Here is a 20,608-nt window from a genome sequence, read left to right as displayed (position 1 = left end):
GTTTCTCTGATGACCCCATAGCCCCATTACAATGAGAAGCTCTCAAAGATTGGCCTTAATCTCACATCCTCTGAATTTGAGATACCCCCACTATTCTCTTTGGGTGTGGTATTCTCTAGAAGAAGTGTGGTTGGAGGCATTGGAAGGAACATTCCCACTCCCTGACCTGGGGACACTCCAGCATGTGTAACTTCTGCCCTACCCTGTCCAGACTCGGATCCTTGTAACACACACGCTGCATGTCCTGCCCCAAGCTGACCAGATCCTGGTGCTGGCCAATGGGACCATCGCAGAGATGGGCTCCTACCAAGACCTTCTGCATAGGAACGGAGCCCTGGTGGGTCTTCTGGATGGAGCCAGACAGCCTGCAGGCGAAGGAGAAGGAGGTATTGGCTGGGCGCCACTCAGTCTCTGCCAGGCTCCCTCTGGGAGAAGGCTGCAACGGTCCCACTGGTGGGTGGAGTACCTTAACCATACCCATCTCGAGGGCCCACCCGGCACTGTAGCCCTGCAAACAGGCCACCCCTCCCCCACAAGGAGCCAAGGACACCTCCTGGGGCTCCCAGTGTCTCTCATCATCATGGTTCTCGTTGCGTGTTTACGTGTGTAGGTGCACATATATGTTCCAGTGTGCATACATATATGGTTGGAGGCCAGAGCTGAATCTCAGCTGTCAATCTCAGAAGTACTCCATCTTGCTTTCAGGGTCTTTTATTGGGATCTAAGGCTCCCTGATTCTGCTGGATTGGCTGTCCAGTGAGCTCCAGGGACCCTTCTGTTCCCATCTTCCTAGGGGTGGAGTTACAGGCATGCACTACCATGCCTGGCATTTTCTGTGGGTTCAGGATCAAGTGCTTTACCAACTTGGCCATCTCTTCGGCCCTAATTGTACAATGTTTCACTTGATCCTCACAAGAGCCCTCTGAGGTGGGGGCGGCCACTACTGCCCTTGGATGGATGAGGAAAATGAGAGCTACACCTGTGGCCCCAGAGTAGCATCCAGTGTCTATGCTAAGACGTTAAGAAGACACTTCAGGGAGCCTTTGCTCCTAGGTCCCTCTGTAAACACCAAACTTCCAGAAGTAACATTGCCCACAAGTACAGTGAGTAATACTGAACTAAGACACTTCACTCATTTCTGTTCACTGAGTCAGCATGGGGCCTAATTGTCTCTGTTTCACCAATGAAGAAACTCAGACCTGCAAGTTAAGAAATTAGCCCAAGGCTACATACATGTGTGTCTTGCTGGCAACAGGGTTAGGCCACAAAACCAAACTGCTAGGTGCCAGAGAACATGTTTTTGAATTGGTAGGACATGCTGTTCCCCATGTCCCCCATGTCCTCAACTCCTGCTTTAATGTTACCTCCGGTCTTGGTCTTACCTTGTCTAGAAACATCTGCTCAGCATTGGCCATAAATGATAGGCTCGGGAGAGTCTCAGGTGTCAAAGAGCCTTGCAACAGAAGGACCTGAGTTCAGTCCTCTGCACCCATGTGAAATGCTGGGCATGGTAGCATACACACATAGTCCCAGCTTTGGGGAGACTGATACAGGAGGACTCATGGGACTTGCTGCCGGGTCAGCCTAGCCTCATGATTTCTAGGCCAGTGAGGGACTCTGTCTCACAAAACAAGGTAGACAACACTCAAGATTGTCCTCTAGCCTTTGCATACATGTATACATATATATACATACATGCACACATGTGTACTCACACACACACACACACACACTTATACAAAAAAAGAAAACACCTGTCTTAGTTACTTTTCTATTGCTGTAATAAGACATCAGGACCAAGACAATTCATAGAAGGAAGAGTCTATTTAGGGCTTACAGTTCAAAGGCTTACAGAACATGACAATCATGGTGGGGAGGCATGGCAGCAGTCAGGCATGGTAGCTGAGAGCTAACATCTTGAGACACAAATCACAAAGCAGAGAGAGAGAGAGAGAGAGAGAGAGAGAGAGAGAGAGAGACTGGGAATGGCTTGGTCTTTGAAAGTTCTCAAAGCCTGCTGCCAGTGACACACCTCCTCCAATAAGGCCACACCTCCTAATCCTTCTCAAACAGTTCTAACAACTGGGGCCGAGTGTTCAAATGTTTGCATCTCAGGGAGTCATTCTCCTTCAAACCACCACAGCACTTAACGGTTGGCTCGCAGTGTCATTGTTTTTTAGCTTAAAGACGGTACCTTGAGTGCAGAGCTCGCCCATTTGGACAGCTTTTGCTGTGACAAGGCTGCAGCACAAACATTACCATATTTCGGTGGTCTGCAATAACAGTTCTTGTTCAGAGGTCTGGAGCCAAGCTATTGTATTTCTGCTCAGATCTCTGGGCCAACCTGGGAAACATCGTATGGGAGAGTATTCCTGGGGGATCTAGCCCCCCATGTGAGTTAGCTAGGAAGGAACATTCTAGGCACAATGCACTACTCGCGAGCATGGGGAAGAGAGGCGAGTTGACCCTTTGCAGTATTCATGCTATTTTCCAGCTCCATAGCATGCGTTCAGGGTTTTCTGAATGAGATGAAAGAGGGTGAACCAATAATGCTTCTGAGTGACCCTGGGGGAAGGAAGGGCTGAGAGCAGAGAAAGCTTGCTAGAGCAGCAGCAGGAGCCCTGCTAGGAAATGTTTGCTCAGAGAGATTAAAAGCACCACAACCGTGAGTGTCAGAGCCAACAACGGCACCCTACAGTGTGGCTGCATTGACATCCTTGATCCTTGCAGAAGCACATGCTGCAGCCACCAGTGATGACCTTGGAGGCTTTTCTGGAGGTGGGACGCCCACGCGCAGACCAGAGAGGTGCGTTCCCTGACGCTGAGCAAGGGGCGGCCAGGCTGAGGCCAAAATAAGATCTGCTTGTGGCTACTATACCTCAGGCAGAAGGGACAGCCACAATCATTTATAGAGTACCGGTTTAGTACCCCTATGGGCTCAGGGATGGATAATTCATTCTCCCCAAGTGATCCATCAGTCAACTGACAGTGATAAACCTCCAATTGTCACTTCTAAGACCAGTACCTTGGCGGGGGCCAATGCCAGTCATTAGAGCAGAATGTGATGTTGGCTGCCAGGAAAGCGCCTCAGCGTGACTGGAAATGTCTGTGCTAGACTGCACTGCTCCCATTTTGCCAGGCAGGCTGGGCTGGAGTCTGGCCAGCGCACACAGCTAGGGGACACCCAGAGGGAGTCCACTGTTCCCCTATTGCCAGTCCTCTGCACCCTGGACTTTGACAACAGGTCACTGTGTGCCAGGCTTCCATACCAGCTGTGGGGGAGCACACAAGGGAAGCTGGGCCTGGGGATAGCAAGGATGGGGACAGATTCTCTGATGTCGTGGCCACCCCGAGAGTGCTCCTGGGAAGCAGGGCAGTGCACAGGGACCTGAGAAAGATCAGGTAGAGGTGCACATGTGGAGGTGGGCGTGGATGTGTGATGGGGAGGGAGGGAGAGGGAGGGAGGGAGGGAATATGTTCATGCATCAACTGACAGGTTGGGATGGGTATGTCGAGAGCACGAAGGGAGTGTGGAAGAGCAGATGGTGGATGCATGGAAGGACAGAAAGATGAAAGGAGGCATGGATGGATGGATGGACAGATGGAAGGATGCTGGGCTGGATGGTGCAGGGAAGGAAAGAAGCAGAGATGGATGGATAGGAAAACGGATGGGTGGGGAGGTGATTCTTGAGAGATAATAAGTGATGGGTAGGTGCTAGGAAGACAGTAAACAGGTAATAAACGTAGAGAGCTCTATCTAGGGGAGAGAAGCACAGAACAGTTAAATCAGTCCACTGCTCCACAGATGACAGGAACGCGAATGTCTTTAGCATCAAAAAGTGAAACATGGACATTCAGGTGAGCTGGACCGACGGGTCTGAGGGTAAAGAGCAGGGGCAAACAATAGAATGGGAGCTAAGGCCAGAGTGAAACTTCAGAGGACGGAGTTCCCTGTGTGGACAACTGTTTTCATCTGGTGAAATGGCATCAGGGGACAGACTTGCTTGACTCTAGAGAGATGGAGCTGAGTACCATGTAGGAGGAAGGAGATGGAAGTACCATCCATTTACCCATGTATCTGTCCATGCACCTACCCACCCATGCGTTCACACCCACCCATGCATTCACACCCAGCCATGCATTCACACCCAGCCATGCATTCAACCCACCCATGCGTTCACACCCACCCATGCATTCACACCCAGCCATGCATTCAACCCACCCATGCGTTCACACCCACCCATGCATTCACACCCACCCATGCATTCACACCCAGCCATGCATTCAACCCACCCATGCGTTCACACCCACCCATGCATTCACACCCACCCATGCATTCACACCCAGCCATGCATTCAACCCACCCATGCGTTCACACCCACCCATGCATTCACACCCAGCCATGCATTCACACCCAGCCATGCATTCACACCCACCCATGCATTCACACCCACCCATGCATTCACACCCAGCCATGCATTCACACCCACCCATGCATTCACACCCAGCCATGCATTCACACCTACCCATGAATTCACACCCAGCCATGCATTCAACCCACCCATGCGTTCACACCCAGCCATGCATTCACACCCACCCATGCGTTCACACCCAGCCATGCGTTCACACCCAGCCATGCATTCACACCCAACCATGCATTCACACCCACCCATGCATTCACACCCAGCCATGCATTCACACCCAGCCATGCATTCACACCCAACCATGCATTCACACCCACCCATGCATTCACACCAACTCATACATTCACACCTACCCATGAATTCACACTCAGTCATACATTCACACCCACCCATGCATTCACACCCACCCATGCATTCACACCCACCCATGCATTTACACCCACCCATGCATTTACACCCAGCCATGCATTCACACCCACCCATGCATTCACACCCACCCATGCATTCACACCCACCCATGCATTCACACCCACCCATGCATTCACACCCACCCATGCATTCACACCCACCCATGCATTTACACCAACTCATACATTCACACCTACCCATGAATTCACACTCAGTCATACATTCACACCCAGTCACGCATTCACACCCACCCATGCATTCATACCCACCTATGCATTTATAACCAGTAATTCATTCATACCCAGCTATGCATTTATATCCACCCATGCATTCACACACACATGCATTCGCACCCACCCATGTGTTCATACCCAGCAGTGCATTCATACCCACCCATGTCTTCACACCCACCCATGCATTCACACCCACCCATGCCTTCACACCCACCCATGCCTTCACACCCACCCATGCATTCACACCCAACCATGCATTCACACCCACCCATGCCTTCACACACACCCATGTCTTCACACCCACCCATGCATTCACACCCACCCATGTCTTCATAGCCCTCCATGCATTCACACCCACCCATGCATGCACACACCCTTCTTTTTATCATCCATGCGACCACATCTCCCTTTTTCTATCCATCCACCTTGCACCTATCTTCCTTCTTCCATCCATGTATGCTTTCTAGCCATGCATCCATGTAGCCATCCTTTTTCTATCCATCCACCCATGTGTCCATGAATGCATAATCCCTCCCTCCTTCCTGAGCGAATGAATGAAGAGCTAGAAAGAATCCTGCAGAGCTCACTGGCTACCATCGGAGGGAGCTCACAGTCCCCCGTGGGAAGAGACACTAACATGCACTAACACGTCCTGATTTCCTCTCAACGATAGGCCCAGACCCAGTGACGCAGCCCCTGTGAAGGGCAGTACTTCAGAGGCACAGATGGAGCCTTCTCTGGATGACGTTGAGGTCACTGGACTGACAGCAGGAGAGGACAGTGTGCAGTATGGCCGGGTAACGACCAGTGCTTTTGCTTCATCTCTAACAGACCAGGGAGGACGCTCACCTTTCTCAAGTACCCATTGTGAGCCAAATGAGACTGTAACCTCCCTGATTCTTAATCCTCCTCATCTCAGTCCCTCAGAAAAGCCAGCCAGCAATAACCTCCTTTTAAAGATGAAGGAACCAGGGTCTTGTCTCTATGACCAACACCCAAGACTAGGGAAGCCCAAATCTGAAATCCATAGAATCGTTTCTCTCCTTCCATACTGCCTCGCTCTGTCCCTCAGACCATCTTATCCTGAACCCCTATGTGCACCCCTCAGCCAACCTTCATTCACCCACCCACCCAGACATGGCTTCCCGTGACCCCCATGGGTCTCTAGCAGGAGGATCCTGAGGCAGGGCTGTGGGGGAGATGGCATGCCCAGTGAGGCTCTGCTGAAGTTGCCTTTGGGACTCTGACCTGACCTACACCCAACTCACTCTCCCCTCATCCCCTCCTCTGCCACCCCTCCCTACATGTCTCACAGGTGAAGAGCGCCACATACCTGAGCTACCTGCGGGCGGTGGGCACACCGCTCTGCACCTACACCCTGTTCCTCTTCCTCTGCCAGCAAGTGGCGTCCTTCTGCCAAGGCTACTGGCTGAGCCTCTGGGCCGACGACCCGGTCGTGGATGGGAAGCAGATGCATTCAGCCCTGCGTGGCTCCATCTTTGGACTCCTTGGCTGTCTGCAAGGTACCCCGTGTCAGTGAGCATTGCTCAAACCCGGCCTCCCACCCCACCTCTTCTGTCCTTCAATGTCTGCTCAGAACATCCTAGGACCAACCATCCCTGTGTCCTTAAGGTGTGGCTGGAGGGAAGCGAGGCCTGGGGACAGTGTCTCCCTGCTAAGGTGTCTGTGAAGTTCACCAGCGAATGACCTCGATCTCCTGCCAATCCTCCCGGCACAGCACAGTCACCCTGCCTCCGCGCAGACCACACTCCTTCCCCAGTGCTCGCTCCACCTCTTTCACTGCCCGCACATGACCCCCTCTCTCGTTTTTCTGTCCCCTTAAAACAGCACCTGTTCCTTTACTTGCTAATTTTTGGGGTGTGTGTGTGTGTGTGTGTGTGTGTGTACGCATAGACACCGCAGCACATGCATGTTCAGGCCTGCCAGAGTGGGTTTTCTCTGTCTACCATGTTAGCCCAGGGTGGACATGCTCAGGCCACCAGACATGGCAGCAAGTCCTTTTCCTGTTGAGCCTTCTCACCAGCCCAGCTTAACTCACTATCTCAGTCAGAGGCAGTCTTTCCTTCCAGTCCAGGCTGGCCTCAGACTCAAGGTCCCCCTGCTTCAACCCCCTACATACTAGGGTTACAGGTCTGTACCACCACTCAACTCCTATAAAATAATGATGATAATTAATATGTTATTACTAAATAATAAAGTATATAATATTATATAACAAATCTAGAATATAAAATATATAATATATGACATAATATGTCATATATTGCATATTTTATACTTTATATTATATAATGTAATAATTAATATTATATAATTATTGTTATATTATTATAATTATATTAAAATTGATTTATATAATAATATATCATGATAATCATATGGTAGTATAATATATAATATAGTAATATATTATAATGATAAATATATAATTATAATTATGACTATATAATAATATTATTATTATTCCTTAAGTGATTGCAGGTTTACTTCTGCTGCAAAGCAAGGTGCAAAGAGTGCCCACGTGGCCTCTGCAGGGACACCAGGCTGCAAAGTGATATTGTCACATTGCAACACGAATATCGACTAAGCCAATCATCCTGTGACCTTATGTGGCATGGCATGGTTTATGGCTTATGTAGATGTCCCACAGCCTCCCCACTCAGGCTATTGAGCAGCCATGTCCCTGCAAGGACCGGCTGTGGTGCCCTTGCAGCGTCTGTCCTCCCTATTCCAGTGCCCATTTCCCTGCATTTCAAACATGGCCACAGTAAAAAGAAAGTGTTGCTGGGCACGTGGGTTTGGCCCCATCCTGAAAGTTGTTTGAGTTAGCCAGAGACAGTGACACACTCCTGTAACCCCAGCTACTCGGGAGGCTGAAGATAGGACCCATGCAAGTTAAGACTATCCTGGGCTCAAGGACAGCCTAGGTAACTTGGTGACATCCATCGCAAAATAAGCAAAATGGGGGGCTGGGGAAGATGGCTCAGTGTAAAGGCTCCTGCCAGCAAACCTGTTGACTAGAGTTCAACTCTTGTGAGTCATGTGGTACAAAGAGAGATCAGACTCCCACAGGTTGTCTTCTGACTTCTACACACATGCTACGGCAGGAAACACACACACACACACACACACACACACACACATGCACGCACACAAGTTCATACGCACACATACACAAGTACGAAATAAATTCGACTTTTAAGTGAAAAAGGGGGACTCTCTGAGGATATAGCTTAGTGTAGAGTGCTTGCCTAACGTGTGAAGCCCCGGGTTCAGTCTCCAGCACCACAGATAAAAAGCAGCTTCAACACGATCCACTAGGACAGTAGCCACATCAGCGAGATGCCGTGAGCCTCTGTCTCCCTTGTAAATAGGCATGCCAGCCCCGACTTTAGGGACCCTTACAGTTTGTACACCTGTCTGCCACAGCTCAGAGCGGTTGCTTGAATGCAGATGGTCGCTTAATCCAGCCAGACTATGAGCTATGTCAGACTATGTCAGTCAGCCATGCTGGAATGAACCATTTGGGCGGCACGTGGCTGCATGCTGGCTACCGAGCTAGGGCTAGCCTGCGCCGGTGGCATGCCCCTAAAGTCTCATCACTCCAGAGGTGGAGGTAGAAAGATTAGACATTCAACTTATCCTCTGCTACATCCAAAGCCAGCTTGGGCTACATATGACCTTGTCTCAAAAGAAACAAAATCTGTGACCGATACAGTATCTAGAATCACAGAAACGGATTCTCTCACAATACTTAGGTGGACCATTTTAAACCCAGCCAGCATCAGAGCTGGTTCCTGGAGGAATCTGGGGAAGACCTTGGGAACAGGTGCAAAGACTCAGACGCACCTTGTTCGAAACAGGGCACACCTGCATCCCCAACACTCCGCACTTCACTCCCAGCTCAGGCTTCATCCACAGGGAAGGTTCTGATTGGTCCCTTTATGAGTCAGGAGACCACCACAAACCAATCACAGTAATCGCCATGGCTAGTGTGCTCTGACTGGCTACTTGAGTCATGTGACTGCCTACACTGCACTGTGGGCTTTGATTGACAGTAGGGTTCCCCTGACAGTGACTCCCCTTGCCTCTCCTTTTCCAGTTTCTGGTGGCTTTTGGATCCTTTGTTTACCTTAGCTGTTACTGCTACTCCGGTCTCTATCTGTGTCTGTTATCTGTGTCCTGCCTGTGCCCAGTTCTTAAAAGGATACAAAGAACAGGTGTAGGCCACACCCTAAATCTAGAATATTCTTTTGTTGTATCTGTGAAACTTGTATTTCTAAATAAATTGTATTTAGAGGTCAAGGTAGGTATGAGTTTGGGGAGACACTATTCAACCCTCCAGCAGCGGGTCTATCACATCATAGCATGGCCATCCGGGTGCTGGGAGACCCGCCCCAGCCCAGCAGCGGGTTCCACTCCAACTCTCCCTCTGCAGCCATCGGACTGTTTGCCTCCATGGCTGCGGTGTTCCTGGGTGGAGCCCGAGCTTCATGCCTGCTTTTCCGGAGCCTCCTCTGGGACGTGGCTCGCTCTCCCATTGGCTTCTTTGAGCGCACACCAGTCGGGAACCTGCTGAACCGTTTTTCCAAGGAGACGGACATAGTGGATGTGGACATCCCAGACAAGATGAGGACCCTGCTGACCTATGCCTTTGGACTCCTGGAGGTTGGCCTGGCAGTGTCGATGGCCACACCACTGGCTATTGTGGCCATCCTACCTCTTATGCTCCTTTATGCTGGGTTTCAGGTATGGAGAGCCCAGGTCTAGCTGAGGTCCCTTCTGTCAGTCCCCTCACTGCCTCTGGGCAAGGTTCGATGGGAGAGTCACAGATCGCCGTGGGATGGAGAGATTAGAAGCCCCACCACCCCTCACACCCTAGGAGCAGACAGTACCCTGTAGAATCTACACAAGTCTCTGTCTCTCAGTCACTCCTCATGTCTAACTTTGGGTCCTACTGCTGCAGTGTCTCCTCCCATTTGCATGCGGCTGGGCACAGCACTGCATCGGAGAGGATTATACTGTGTTAAAATGTCTGTTTTCCTCTGCCTGGGCCAGAGGCCCTCTGAAATTGGCTTAACAAAAAGACCAGCATCTGAGCCAGGAATGCTGGGGCATGTCTGTAATACCAGCTCTTTGGGAAGCAGATATGGTCTCATTCTGGGTTGCATGAGACACCCAACCAGCTGGTCTTTGAGAAGCTCAGGCTAGCTCAGCCAGGCCTCAATTTCTACATGCTTTTGCCAGGGGACAAACAGACCTCAGCTGCCCTCTGCTCTGCCTCTCCCCAGTTTCCCCAACACCAAGGAAGTCTTTCATCAGTGCAACCAGGAACGATTTTTTTTTTTTTTTGGTTCATTTTTTGGAACCGGGGACCGAACCCAGGGCCTTGCGCTTGCTAGGCAAGCGCTCTACCACTGAGCTAAATCCCCAACCCCCCAGGAACGATTTTGATTGGCCTGTGATGAGCCCTGTGCCTGTCCAAAACCAATCTTAGGCTAGGCCATGTGACCATCTATATGTCCAGGACAATCACCATGATTGTTGGTGGCCCCAGCTGCCCAGGTCATCTCTCAGGCCACCTGATTTGGGGCGAATGCTTTGGCATCAGACAGAGATGGTTTGGAGCTGGTCCCATTGCTAGATTCAGCAGCTGTCGAATCCCCCTGCTACTGAGAAGGCAAGCAAGCGGTGCCTGCTGCTCCTTGTGTGCTCAGAGCTCCCCTCTGTCTCTCGCCTCCTCCCCTCTCCCACCACAGAGCCTCTACGTGGCCACATGTTGCCAGCTGAGACGCCTGGAGTCGGCCAGTTACTCCTCAGTGTGTTCCCATCTGGCTGAGACCTTCCAGGGCAGTCAGGTGGTCAGGGCCTTCCAGGCCCAGGGGCCCTTCACAGCTCAGCACGATGCCCTCATGGATGAGAACCAGAGGATCAGTTTCCCGAGGCTGGTGGCTGACAGGTAGGACCTGGGATCCCCCTCCCCAAAAGAGTTATACTGGGTAGTCACACAGCTAGGGACTATCTGAGGCAGAGTGCCACTCGGAGCGTCTGAACACAGAACAGCCAAGTCCCTGGTCTCCGATGGGTTCCAAGGTTCAGAAAGAATGGTTGCCAGGCAATCACGCCAACCGCTGTTTCCTTGATGGCAGGAAGCTGGTATCCTTAATCCTCCATCACCTTTTGGGACTAAGAAAGAGTAAGACAACTCCCAGTTCTTCCAGTTTCAAGCTGGTAGACCCTGACCAAGTTACATGACCTCTCTGAGCCTCATTAACTCAACTGCTGTCACACTCAAGGTGACTTTAAGGATTTGTTACAGGGAGTGCTGGCCCCATGCCTGGCACTGCTCCAGCCCTCCTTGAGCCTCAGTTTCATCAGCTATCAAATGGGAACAGTATCTTCTCCCCTCCCAGGGACACGAGAGGCACTTGTCCAGCTCTGTGAACATGCCCCGCTCAGAATACATTCTCACTCGCTATTAAAGGAATTAATGGTAGAACAGAACTCAGTGAGGCAGATACACTGTACCTATCCTTTGAGAATGCATTAGTTAAGCACATTCTTCATGCTGAAGTATGGACTGAAGCTAGAGCCAGGGATGAGAAAACAAGATCTTTGTCACCATGGAGCCCAGGACTCATAATGGTGACAGTAGTTGCCGACATTAAATGATTTGGCTGGGAAGAAATGCATGGGATGGAGGTCAGAGATGAAGAGAAGGAGAAACACAGTCAGGTTGGGCTCCCAGGAGAGGTCAAGGTGGCGCTGAGTGCATGCGAAGATGTGATCGTGGCTTAATAAGGAGGCAGGCCAGGGCTGGGAGACACTCGAGGGGTAAAGGCTTGCCTTGCAGTAAGAGATGTGCTCATCAGAGCTCACTGTATAAAGAATCCAGGGGGGTGGCATAAGCTTGTTGTCTCAGCACTTGGGAAGGGGGGCTTGGGATGGAGGCATCTCAGTTCCTGAGGCTCACTGGCAAGCCAGCCTAGCTCTCTTGACAAGTTCCAAACCAGTGAAAGACCCTGTCTCACTGGTAGAGCCATGTGGTATCAGTGCACACCTTTAGTTCCAGCAGTCAGGAGGCAGAGGCAGGTGAATCTCTGAGTTTGAGGCCAGCCTGGTCTACAGAGTGAGTTCCAGGATAGCCAGGGCTACACAAAGAAACCCTGTCAAATGAATGAATGAATGAATGAATGAATAAATAAATAAATGACATATGATACCTGAGGAAGGACAGTTGAGATTGTCCTCTAGCTTGCACACACGTGTACATGTAGCCACAAGCACACCAGGGAGGTGACTGGTGGGGTATAGGGTAGACCAGGGATAGAAAATACACATCTCTAAAACAGGAGCTCTATGGAACATACAGCATGTGTCAGGCCTGCAGCTAAATCACTGGGCAAGACAGAATAGTGTTACCTTTCCTCCTGCAGTTAGGTCCCATTGTAGGGCCCCCAGTGGGTGGTGAGCATTTACCACGACCAGGCCACACCACGCCCATTGAAGCAGGCCCTGCTGGTCCTGAGGAACCCTGTTTCCCTTTACAGGTGGCTGGCTGCCAACCTGGAGCTCCTGGGGAATGGCCTGGTGTTTGTGGCCGCTACATGTGCTGTGCTGAGCAAGGCTCACCTGAGTGCTGGCCTCGCGGGCTTCTCGGTTTCTGCTGCCCTCCAGGTACTCCAGCATCTTACCCCTGACTGGAGGTGGGTCAGATCAGAGAGGCACGGACCCCTGCTGGAGTAGTTCCAAGGACTCCTGAGTCTCTTCTCCAGAACTAAGCCGTACAGTTCTCAGGGAACTTTGACTGACCTCAAGCAAGTAGCTCAAGTCCCTCTGTGTGTCCATCCAAATAATGGGCCAACACTGCTGTTTCAGACACCCTGTAGATTAGCTGAGACGAGCGAAGACTGTTGAGAACCAGTTTCCAGCGGTGTGTTTGTTGTTAGCTCTTAGTCATATGTAATGTTGGTCACAATATCTGTGTCCACATACACACACATACACACGCTCTCATATACACATTATACACACATTCTCCTCTCTCTTACTCACTCTCACAGACACACTCATACATCCTCTCTTCTCCCTTACACATATACTCTCTTTCTCTCTCTCATATCTACACAGGCAATATCAGATAAATAAGTTGTTGTCCCAAGAGCTTCATAAATTTATGTTCAGATCACCTTTAGGGGTCAGTAGCAGAACCAGCAGCAGGAAAAGCCATGGTGGGTGGGGCACGTGGCTGCTGCCCCTGCTGTGTTAAGCCAGCACAGCTGGAGTAGAGAGGAGGCAGGGACTGCTCATAGGTCCTGAATGGAACCCACAGACCCAGGTCTTGCTGTGTGTTCTGCGAAGGCCAGGCACACTCTCTGATCCCCTCTCTCTGTTTTGTGCCAGTAGACTTGCTAGGGTGTCACCTGCTTGCTCTATGCAATGTCTTTATTAGCCAAGCCCCACCTCTGTGGTCCCAGGCCCCCAACTTCCCTTTTCCTACAGCCCCTCTTTCTTTGCCTCCCCTGGCACCTGGTAGGGAGGAGGGCTTATGGGAACCCAAGGAACCCAGCTGAGGTCTCGTCTCAAACCAGGTAACACAGACTCTGCAGTGGGTGGTCCGCAGCTGGACAGATCTGGAGAACAGCATGGTGGCCGTGGAGCGAGTACAGGACTACGTTCACACCCCCAAGGAGGTGAGATGGGGAGATGGAATGAGGGACTGTGGGTCCAGGGTGGTGCTTGCCCCTTCCTTTCCCACAAAGCAACATCCCTGTGTGCTGGAGTCACAGCCAAGACAGCAGGGATGGTGAAAAGTTAAAACCCTGCTTTCTGCTCGGCTGGGCTGGTCACTCATCGGAGTGCCAAACAGTAGTGACAGTGTCCCTGCAACAGCAGGAGGCAGGAGTGAGGACCTCAAAGTGGCAGCCACACTCCAGCCATGCAGCAGAGCATAAGACAGGACAAGACTGTCACTCAGGCAGAGAACAATGCTGCCCAGTGACATTTTAACCAAGCAGCAAGCCAGGGAGGGACAGGTCAGCCTCATGGCTGCAGTGTGCCAAAACAGACCAGTGGCGCATGACACCTCAGGAATATGGCAGCATTGCCACAGGAACAGAGCATCGATGTAAATGACATGGCGGCAAGCTGGCTGCAATAGCTCAGAACTAAACCCCGGCATCTGAAGGTGAGGCAGGAGGATTGCTGCTAGCTTGAAGCTAGCCTGATCTATGTAGTGAGTTTCAGGCTAGTCTGAGCTAAATAGTTAGAAACTATGCTGGGTAGAAAATTTGAAGTTAGCTTGGGAGACATAGCAAGTTAGAGGCTAGCCTGGGCTATATGGTAAGTTAGAAGCCAGTCTTAGCTATATAAAGCAAGCAGTCGCTACTTCACAAGTTAGAAGTTAGTCTAGGCTATATAGAGAGTTGGAGTGTAACTTGGAAAAATCATGATTTGGAGGACAGCCTGGGTTATATAGAGAGTTGGAGGTTAGTCTGTGTTAAAGGAATGTTAGAAGCTAGCCTGGGCTATATAAAGAGACTTTGTCCCAAAACAACAAAAAAGAGTGCTAGGATGACCTGGGGTGATTTCCAAATGAAAGGTTTGTGGAAAGCTGAGGTTCTGAGAAGCAGAACACCTGTGAAGTTGCAGGGTCCGCTCCTCTGACCTGTGCCCATCCTGTTCCTTGACCCAGGCTCCCTGGAGGCTGCCCTCCTCTGCAGCCCAGCCTCTCTGGCCCTGTGGGGGACAGATTGAGTTCCGAGACTTTGGGCTCAGACACCGACCAGAGCTGCCCATGGCTGTGCAGGGTGTGTCCCTGAAGATCCATGCAGGGGAGAAGGTGGGCAGCCCTCCTGTTCCCTCCTTGTGGGCACCAGACTCCAAGTCTGAAACCTTGCCCAGGTTTCTTAGATTCCATCTCACAGGCCCTGGTCTAGGGGTGGCTCCCTGATCTCCCTTGATCTCTCTGTACAAGGAGGGGCGTGTTGGGCTGCATGGAAGGATGGATAAGGGACAGGTGAGAGAGGATGCTCTGTAGGAAAGACTGTCAGGAATGACCTGAAGGAAAGATGGGGAGTAAGTGAAAGCAAACATGGACAGACTGATGGACAGGAGGAAGAAAGACCAGGGAGAAGCAGAAGGCTCAGGTAGGGGAGGATGCAGGGGAGGGTGCAAGGAAGTGGGAGGGGTTGCCTGGAGGGAGGGGAGTAACACAGAGAGGGGGGATGGGAGGTGGGATTCGAGGATGGGTGTTGTGGGAGCATGCCCAGCGGGAGGTGAGCCCAGAGACAAGTCCTATGAGGGAAAGAATCTTTCAGATAGGTCTCCATGAACCCCAGGGCTGGGACAGACCTGTTCTGTGTGGGTCTCTTCTGTTTCCTGGCAGGTGGGCATCGTGGGCAGGACAGGGGCCGGGAAGTCCTCCCTGACTTGGGGCCTGCTGCGGCTTCAGGAGGCCACTGAGGGTGGTATTTGGATCGATGGGGTCCCCATCACCGACATGGGGCTGCACACACTGCGGTCCAGAATCACCATCATCCCTCAGGTGAGGCCTAGCAGGCTGGGAGAGAGGCGGTGGAGGAGGGAGCTGTGGTATGTCCTGGTTCTGACCCAGCATCCCTCCGGCCAGGACCCTGTCCTGTTCCCGGGCTCGCTGCGGATGAACCTGGACCTGCTTCAGGAGAACACAGATGAGGGCATCTGGGCAGCGCTGGAGACGGTGCAGCTCAAGGCCTTCGTGACCAGCCTGCCTGGCCAGCTGCAGTATGAGTGCTCAGGCCAGGGAGATGACCTGAGGTATGGCCGTCCACCAATGGCAGGGCCAGAAAGAAGTGGGCAAGGGCAGGGACAGTCTGGGCCCTGCACAGACTCCAGGGAACAGCCTTCTTTTGCTAATACAGGCCCCAGTCCTTTCCTGCAGTTCCAGCTCTCAGGATTCCTACACCATGATCATTTTCCCATGGTGGAACCCAGCCTAGACTTTTGATCCTACACATTCATTTTTGAAAGGAAAACTATTGGCCCAGGACCCCAAGACCAAGTCCTCAACACAAAGGAGACTTATATGCCCCAGAGGGACAGAGTGAGTGCAGTGATGAGGGGCTAAATAAGGAAGAAGGGGAAGGAAACAGGGAGAGGAGAAGGGGTATTCGTCCCAGAGTGACAAAGGACTGCCTCCGGGTAGAGAGGGAACAGACTTGGCCCATAGGTAAATGGTGGTCCATAAAGGTTTCTAAACGCCCCTGTGTTGGGATGAGGTGTTTAATTGTGATTGGGCATGTTAATTAGGATGGCCAAAGGGGGATTTTGATTGCCCACTTCAATATTTTAATAGCTGGATCAGGAAGAGGAAGCAACCAAATAAGAGAATAGACCGTGGCTAGCTTAGGGAATATAGATTATGGTTTTTGGTGAGGCAGGGGGAGTGGGAGGGAAAGGTAAGGCCTGAGAGAGCCACACTCCCTTCACCTTCACTACACAAATACTATGCTTGATGTTTGGCCCTGATCTCGGATTAGTTGTGGCTGAGTGATAGTGTGTGTTCTTTCCATAAAGCGTGTGTGTGTGTGTGTGTGTGTGTGTGTGTGTGTGTGTGTGTGATAGCTCTCTACCTTATTTCAAGACAGGGTCCCTCACTGAACCCGGTGCTCATTGCTTCTCCTAGGCTGGGGGTACCAAAGGGCTCCCAGGGTTCTTCTGCCTCTGCATTCCCAGAGCTGGATTACGGATGTGCCATCGTGATCAGCTTCTATGTGCCTGCTGGGGATCTGATCTTAGGTCCTCATGTTTGCATGGCTGGCATATTCCTGCCTGAGCCATCAATTCTCTAGTAACGCCTTCTGCCACAGTATTTTAAGGATGAAATACTTATGACGTAAACAGAGGCTGAGAGATACGCTGTGCTGTTGGGGGTTTTCCTAGTGTGAGGCCGTTAATGAGGGCCTTGTTCAGCTGAGGAAATGCTGTAGCGCTGGGCTCCTCTCCAGCCCCAGCCTTTCCTGAGTGTGAGGTTAGACAGTGAAACATCCTTAGGCATATCTGGCCCTGTAGTGCAGGCCTGTGATCCCAGCTGAGCCAGGAAGATGTCACAGTTGAGTCCAGCCTGGGCTACATAGTAAGGTGAGACACACACACACAAAAAAAAAAAAAACAAAACCAAGTAAGGCTGTGTTCCACACCTTTAATCCCAGCCTTTGGAAAGCAGAGGCAGGCAGATCTCTGTGTGTGTGAGGACCAGTCTACACAGTGAGGTTCAGGCCCTCCAGAAGATCCTGTTTCAAACAAAGAAAACACAAAAGGGACAATAGTCACCTTCTATGGCTGGTATCCACTTAAACACTTAGCATGTTATGATGGGGGCTGGGAGATAGATGCTCGGTGGGTTGTGCTTGCTGAGCAAGTGGGAGGACCAGAGTTCGAATCCCCTGAACGCATGGAAGAGCCAGGCGGGCTAAGCAGCTGCCTATCATCTCAGTACTCAGGGTGCAGAGATGGAGGCCCCCAGAATGAGCTAGCTAGGCAGACTAGCTACGCCAGCCTGGGTTCAAGGAGAGACCACCTCTGTTGATAACGCTGAGAGTGACTGAGAAAGACACTCAATGTCAGCCTCTGGCCTCCACACGCGTGCACACATACATGCACCTTTTCATAGGCGGAGCCCCCGAGGCCCAGAAGGTGTGAATGACTTGCCACAGTCAACCTACCCCCGAGACAACAGGAATGGAATTGTCCCACCCCTGCAGACCTGGGTCCTCATGGTGGGATGGGGACAATCCATGCAGGCTCCATCCGCAGCTGTCCCCAGGGCCAGCCTGCAGACAGGCCTATTCTAGCTCATGACACCTACTCAGCCTAACCGCAAAGCTTATCCACAGTGTGGGTCAGAAGCAGCTCCTGTGTCTGGCACGTGCCCTTCTCCGGAAAACCCAGATCCTCATCCTGGATGAAGCCACTGCCTCCGTGGACCCAGGGACGGAGATACAGATGCAGGCGGCCCTCGAGCGCTGGTTTGCACAGTGTACAGTGCTGCTCATTGCTCACCGCCTGCGCTCCGTGATGAACTGCGCCAGGTAAGATGGCCCTCCTGACAGTGGTGCACAGGGCCAGGGAGATAGGGGAAGACGTGATGTGTTCATCTGCACGTGCCCTGGGATGGATCTCGAAGTGCCCGCTGTGCAGGGGGCATGACCGATCCCCCAGGGAAAGGCATTTGGCCCAGGTCCTGTGCATCCCGGAAGCTGGGAGCGGGGGAGGGGTGTCAGGTAGTGGCTTGGGAAGTCAGACATCTGGGGGAGGGAAAGTAGAGCTGGGCTCTCTCTCTCAGTGACAAAGGCCTCAGCTACTGTCACAAGAACTGCCCCATGTCTTCCTTGCAGGGTTCTAGTCATGGATGAGGGGCAGGTGGCAGAGAGTGGCAGTCCAGCACAGCTGCTGGCCCAGAAAGGCCTGTTTTACAGGCTAGCCCAGGAGTCGGGCCTAGCCTGAGTCAGGACTCTTCCCAAACCTCCTGGAGCCAGCCACAGAGCCTGCAGTAGCTGGAGATGCCAGAGACTCAGGGGCCACATGATGCCCAATCTAAACTCCTTTTTGGGAGGAAGATAGCAGAGAGAGTGACAGAGTATTGGAATACCAGACCCAGAAGAACCCAGCATGCCCAGGTTGGCTTGAGCAAGGCCACACCCACCCCAGGCCAAAAAGAACAGTGACTCTCAGCCCAAGCTGTCTACTTCAAGGCCATACCCACCCCAGGCCATTCAGGTTGGATGCCCTGGACCGGGGTGATGGCGTGCACATATCCCCTAACTCCTTATTTTGAGGTCATTGTAGAGTTCACTCACAGTTTTAAGAAGCCACATGGAGAGAAGCCGCAAACCCTCTGCCCTGTTTATTCCGGGGGTGACACCTTGTCCAACCCTAGGACAAGATGAAGCATCACACTGACTCCGACTGACTTGTCTTTACCTCTGCTGCGTGTGCATCAGTGTTTGGACTCCGTGCTTTGTGCTCTCATTGGTTTTTGAGACAGGATTTCACATAGCCCAGGCTGGCCCTGAACTCACTTTGTTGCTGAGGATGGCCTTGAACATCTGATGCTCCTGCCTTCCCTCCCAAGTGCTGGGATTATGGCCTGTGTCACCACGCCCTGTGTGGGGGTCTCAAACAAGGCTTTGTGTGTGCTTGACAGGCACTCACTCTAAAAACTGTGTTACAGCCCCGGCTCTGGATTCGGTTCTACTCCTGTTTAAAATTGTAGTGGTGAAGGGTCTCTTGCTCAAACTGGCCTCAAACTCGAGATGCTCCTGTCTCGGTCTCCAGAGTGCTGGAATGACAGACGTGTGCCACTACACCTGCCTTGACTCACCACAGCTAAGTAGTGACATCCCCATGGGCCAGGGCTGGTGAGTCCCGTGCGTGACAGTGTGCTGAGCAGTACCCTTCGCTTCTGCTCAGAGATGCCCTTCTAAAGCTGTGGCAAAGAGATTTCCACACACTGCCGTGCCCCCCCAGGACTGCATCATGAATTGATCCGCCCTAATAGCACCCATGACTCCCTGAGCAGTGATATGTTGGGTTCAGGAGAGGATTCCTGCTTGCTTCTTGGACAGGGCTTGCTCTTCCCTAGACCCTGAGGCTTCTCTGATTGGCTACCCTTAATAAAGGATTTACGGGATTTCCTTTCAGCTCAGAGGATTCCCCTTTGCTTGTACAGCCTGCAGCTCATTCTTAGGGTTTCTACCAAGCGAGGAGCTAACCTTAGTACCATGGCTACTTTTCTTGTGCAAAAGAGGAAACTGAAGCCAAAAAAATGGTGACACAGGGTATCGTATCTAGCGCCCAAGTGGAAACTTGCTCCTGGGCCTCTAGTCACCAAGTTCCAGTGGTCCTGTGGGCACTTCTGCCCTGGAGGAGCTAGACATGGGGCTGCCGTTCAGCAGCCTGGCCTGGACCAGAGGCTGCTCTGTGTCTGCAAATCCAGCAGGAGAGACTCTGTGGAGGCCCTACCTTGGTCTGGGAATAGAGCCTGACCCACAGAGTGTCCATCACACAGGAGCTCCAGGAAGGAAGGCAGGGTAATCCAGGCCATTAATCCCTAAGCCAAGGTCTCCTGCCTGCAGGGCCCAGCCTGTGGAAGGATCAGGAATCAGCCCCAGCAGGCCACAGGGCACACATTCTCAGGCTCTGGCTGTCCCTGTAGGCCTTGTTCTTTCCTGTGGTGTTGGGGATGGAACCCATGCCTGGTAAGCATTATCCCTGATCCACCTCCCCGTGACTCTGAAAGTGTCTGAGCTATGCCAGAGTCTCCCTCCACACTGCAGGTACAGCTGTGCACCAGGCCTGGCTGTAAATGCAGGTGACTCTGAGGAGGCAGGCACCATCATCCGACCCCTTCCATCCTGTGGATGTATTGAGTCACTAAGTCCTTTTAACAGAAGAGAAAACAGAGACCAGGGTGTTGGGGGCCAGTGTGTGCCCAGCAGGCCAGCTTCCCAGCCACCAGGCCTTCCCACATCCTCACCATGT

General features: G+C 51.9%; 1 protein-coding gene across 3 annotated transcripts in view; it reads left to right on the top strand.

The window, feature by feature from the left end:
* Nucleotides 1-19,793, top strand: part of Abcc6 (ATP binding cassette subfamily C member 6) — a 54,235-nt gene extending 34,442 nt beyond the window's left edge. For 2 of the 3 annotated variants that reach the window (XM_087593683.1, XM_087593682.1), the window contains 13 exons: nucleotides 212-386; nucleotides 2,731-2,806; nucleotides 5,739-5,862; nucleotides 6,381-6,588; nucleotides 9,525-9,835; nucleotides 10,846-11,045; nucleotides 12,637-12,763; nucleotides 13,678-13,779; nucleotides 14,781-14,927; nucleotides 15,474-15,632; nucleotides 15,717-15,883; nucleotides 17,962-18,156; nucleotides 18,463-19,793. In XM_087593683.1, coding sequence (XP_087449809.1) covers nucleotides 212-386; nucleotides 2,731-2,806; nucleotides 5,739-5,862; nucleotides 6,381-6,588; nucleotides 9,525-9,835; nucleotides 10,846-11,045; nucleotides 12,637-12,763; nucleotides 13,678-13,779; nucleotides 14,781-14,927; nucleotides 15,474-15,632; nucleotides 15,717-15,883; nucleotides 17,962-18,156; nucleotides 18,463-18,571 — 2,100 coding nt within the window. In that variant the 3' untranslated portion in view covers nucleotides 18,572-19,793. 3 annotated transcript variants of the gene reach the window in all.
* Nucleotides 19,794-20,608: the final 815 nt, after the last annotated feature.

This window comes from Rattus norvegicus, chromosome 1 (assembly GCF_021556685.1).
Source record: "Rattus norvegicus strain SHRSP/BbbUtx chromosome 1, alternate assembly SHRSP_T2T, whole genome shotgun sequence".
Lineage (NCBI taxonomy): Eukaryota > Metazoa > Chordata > Mammalia > Rodentia > Muridae > Rattus > Rattus norvegicus.
Note: the sequence above shows the minus strand (reverse complement) of the source record. Positions and strands in the feature narration are given on the sequence as shown.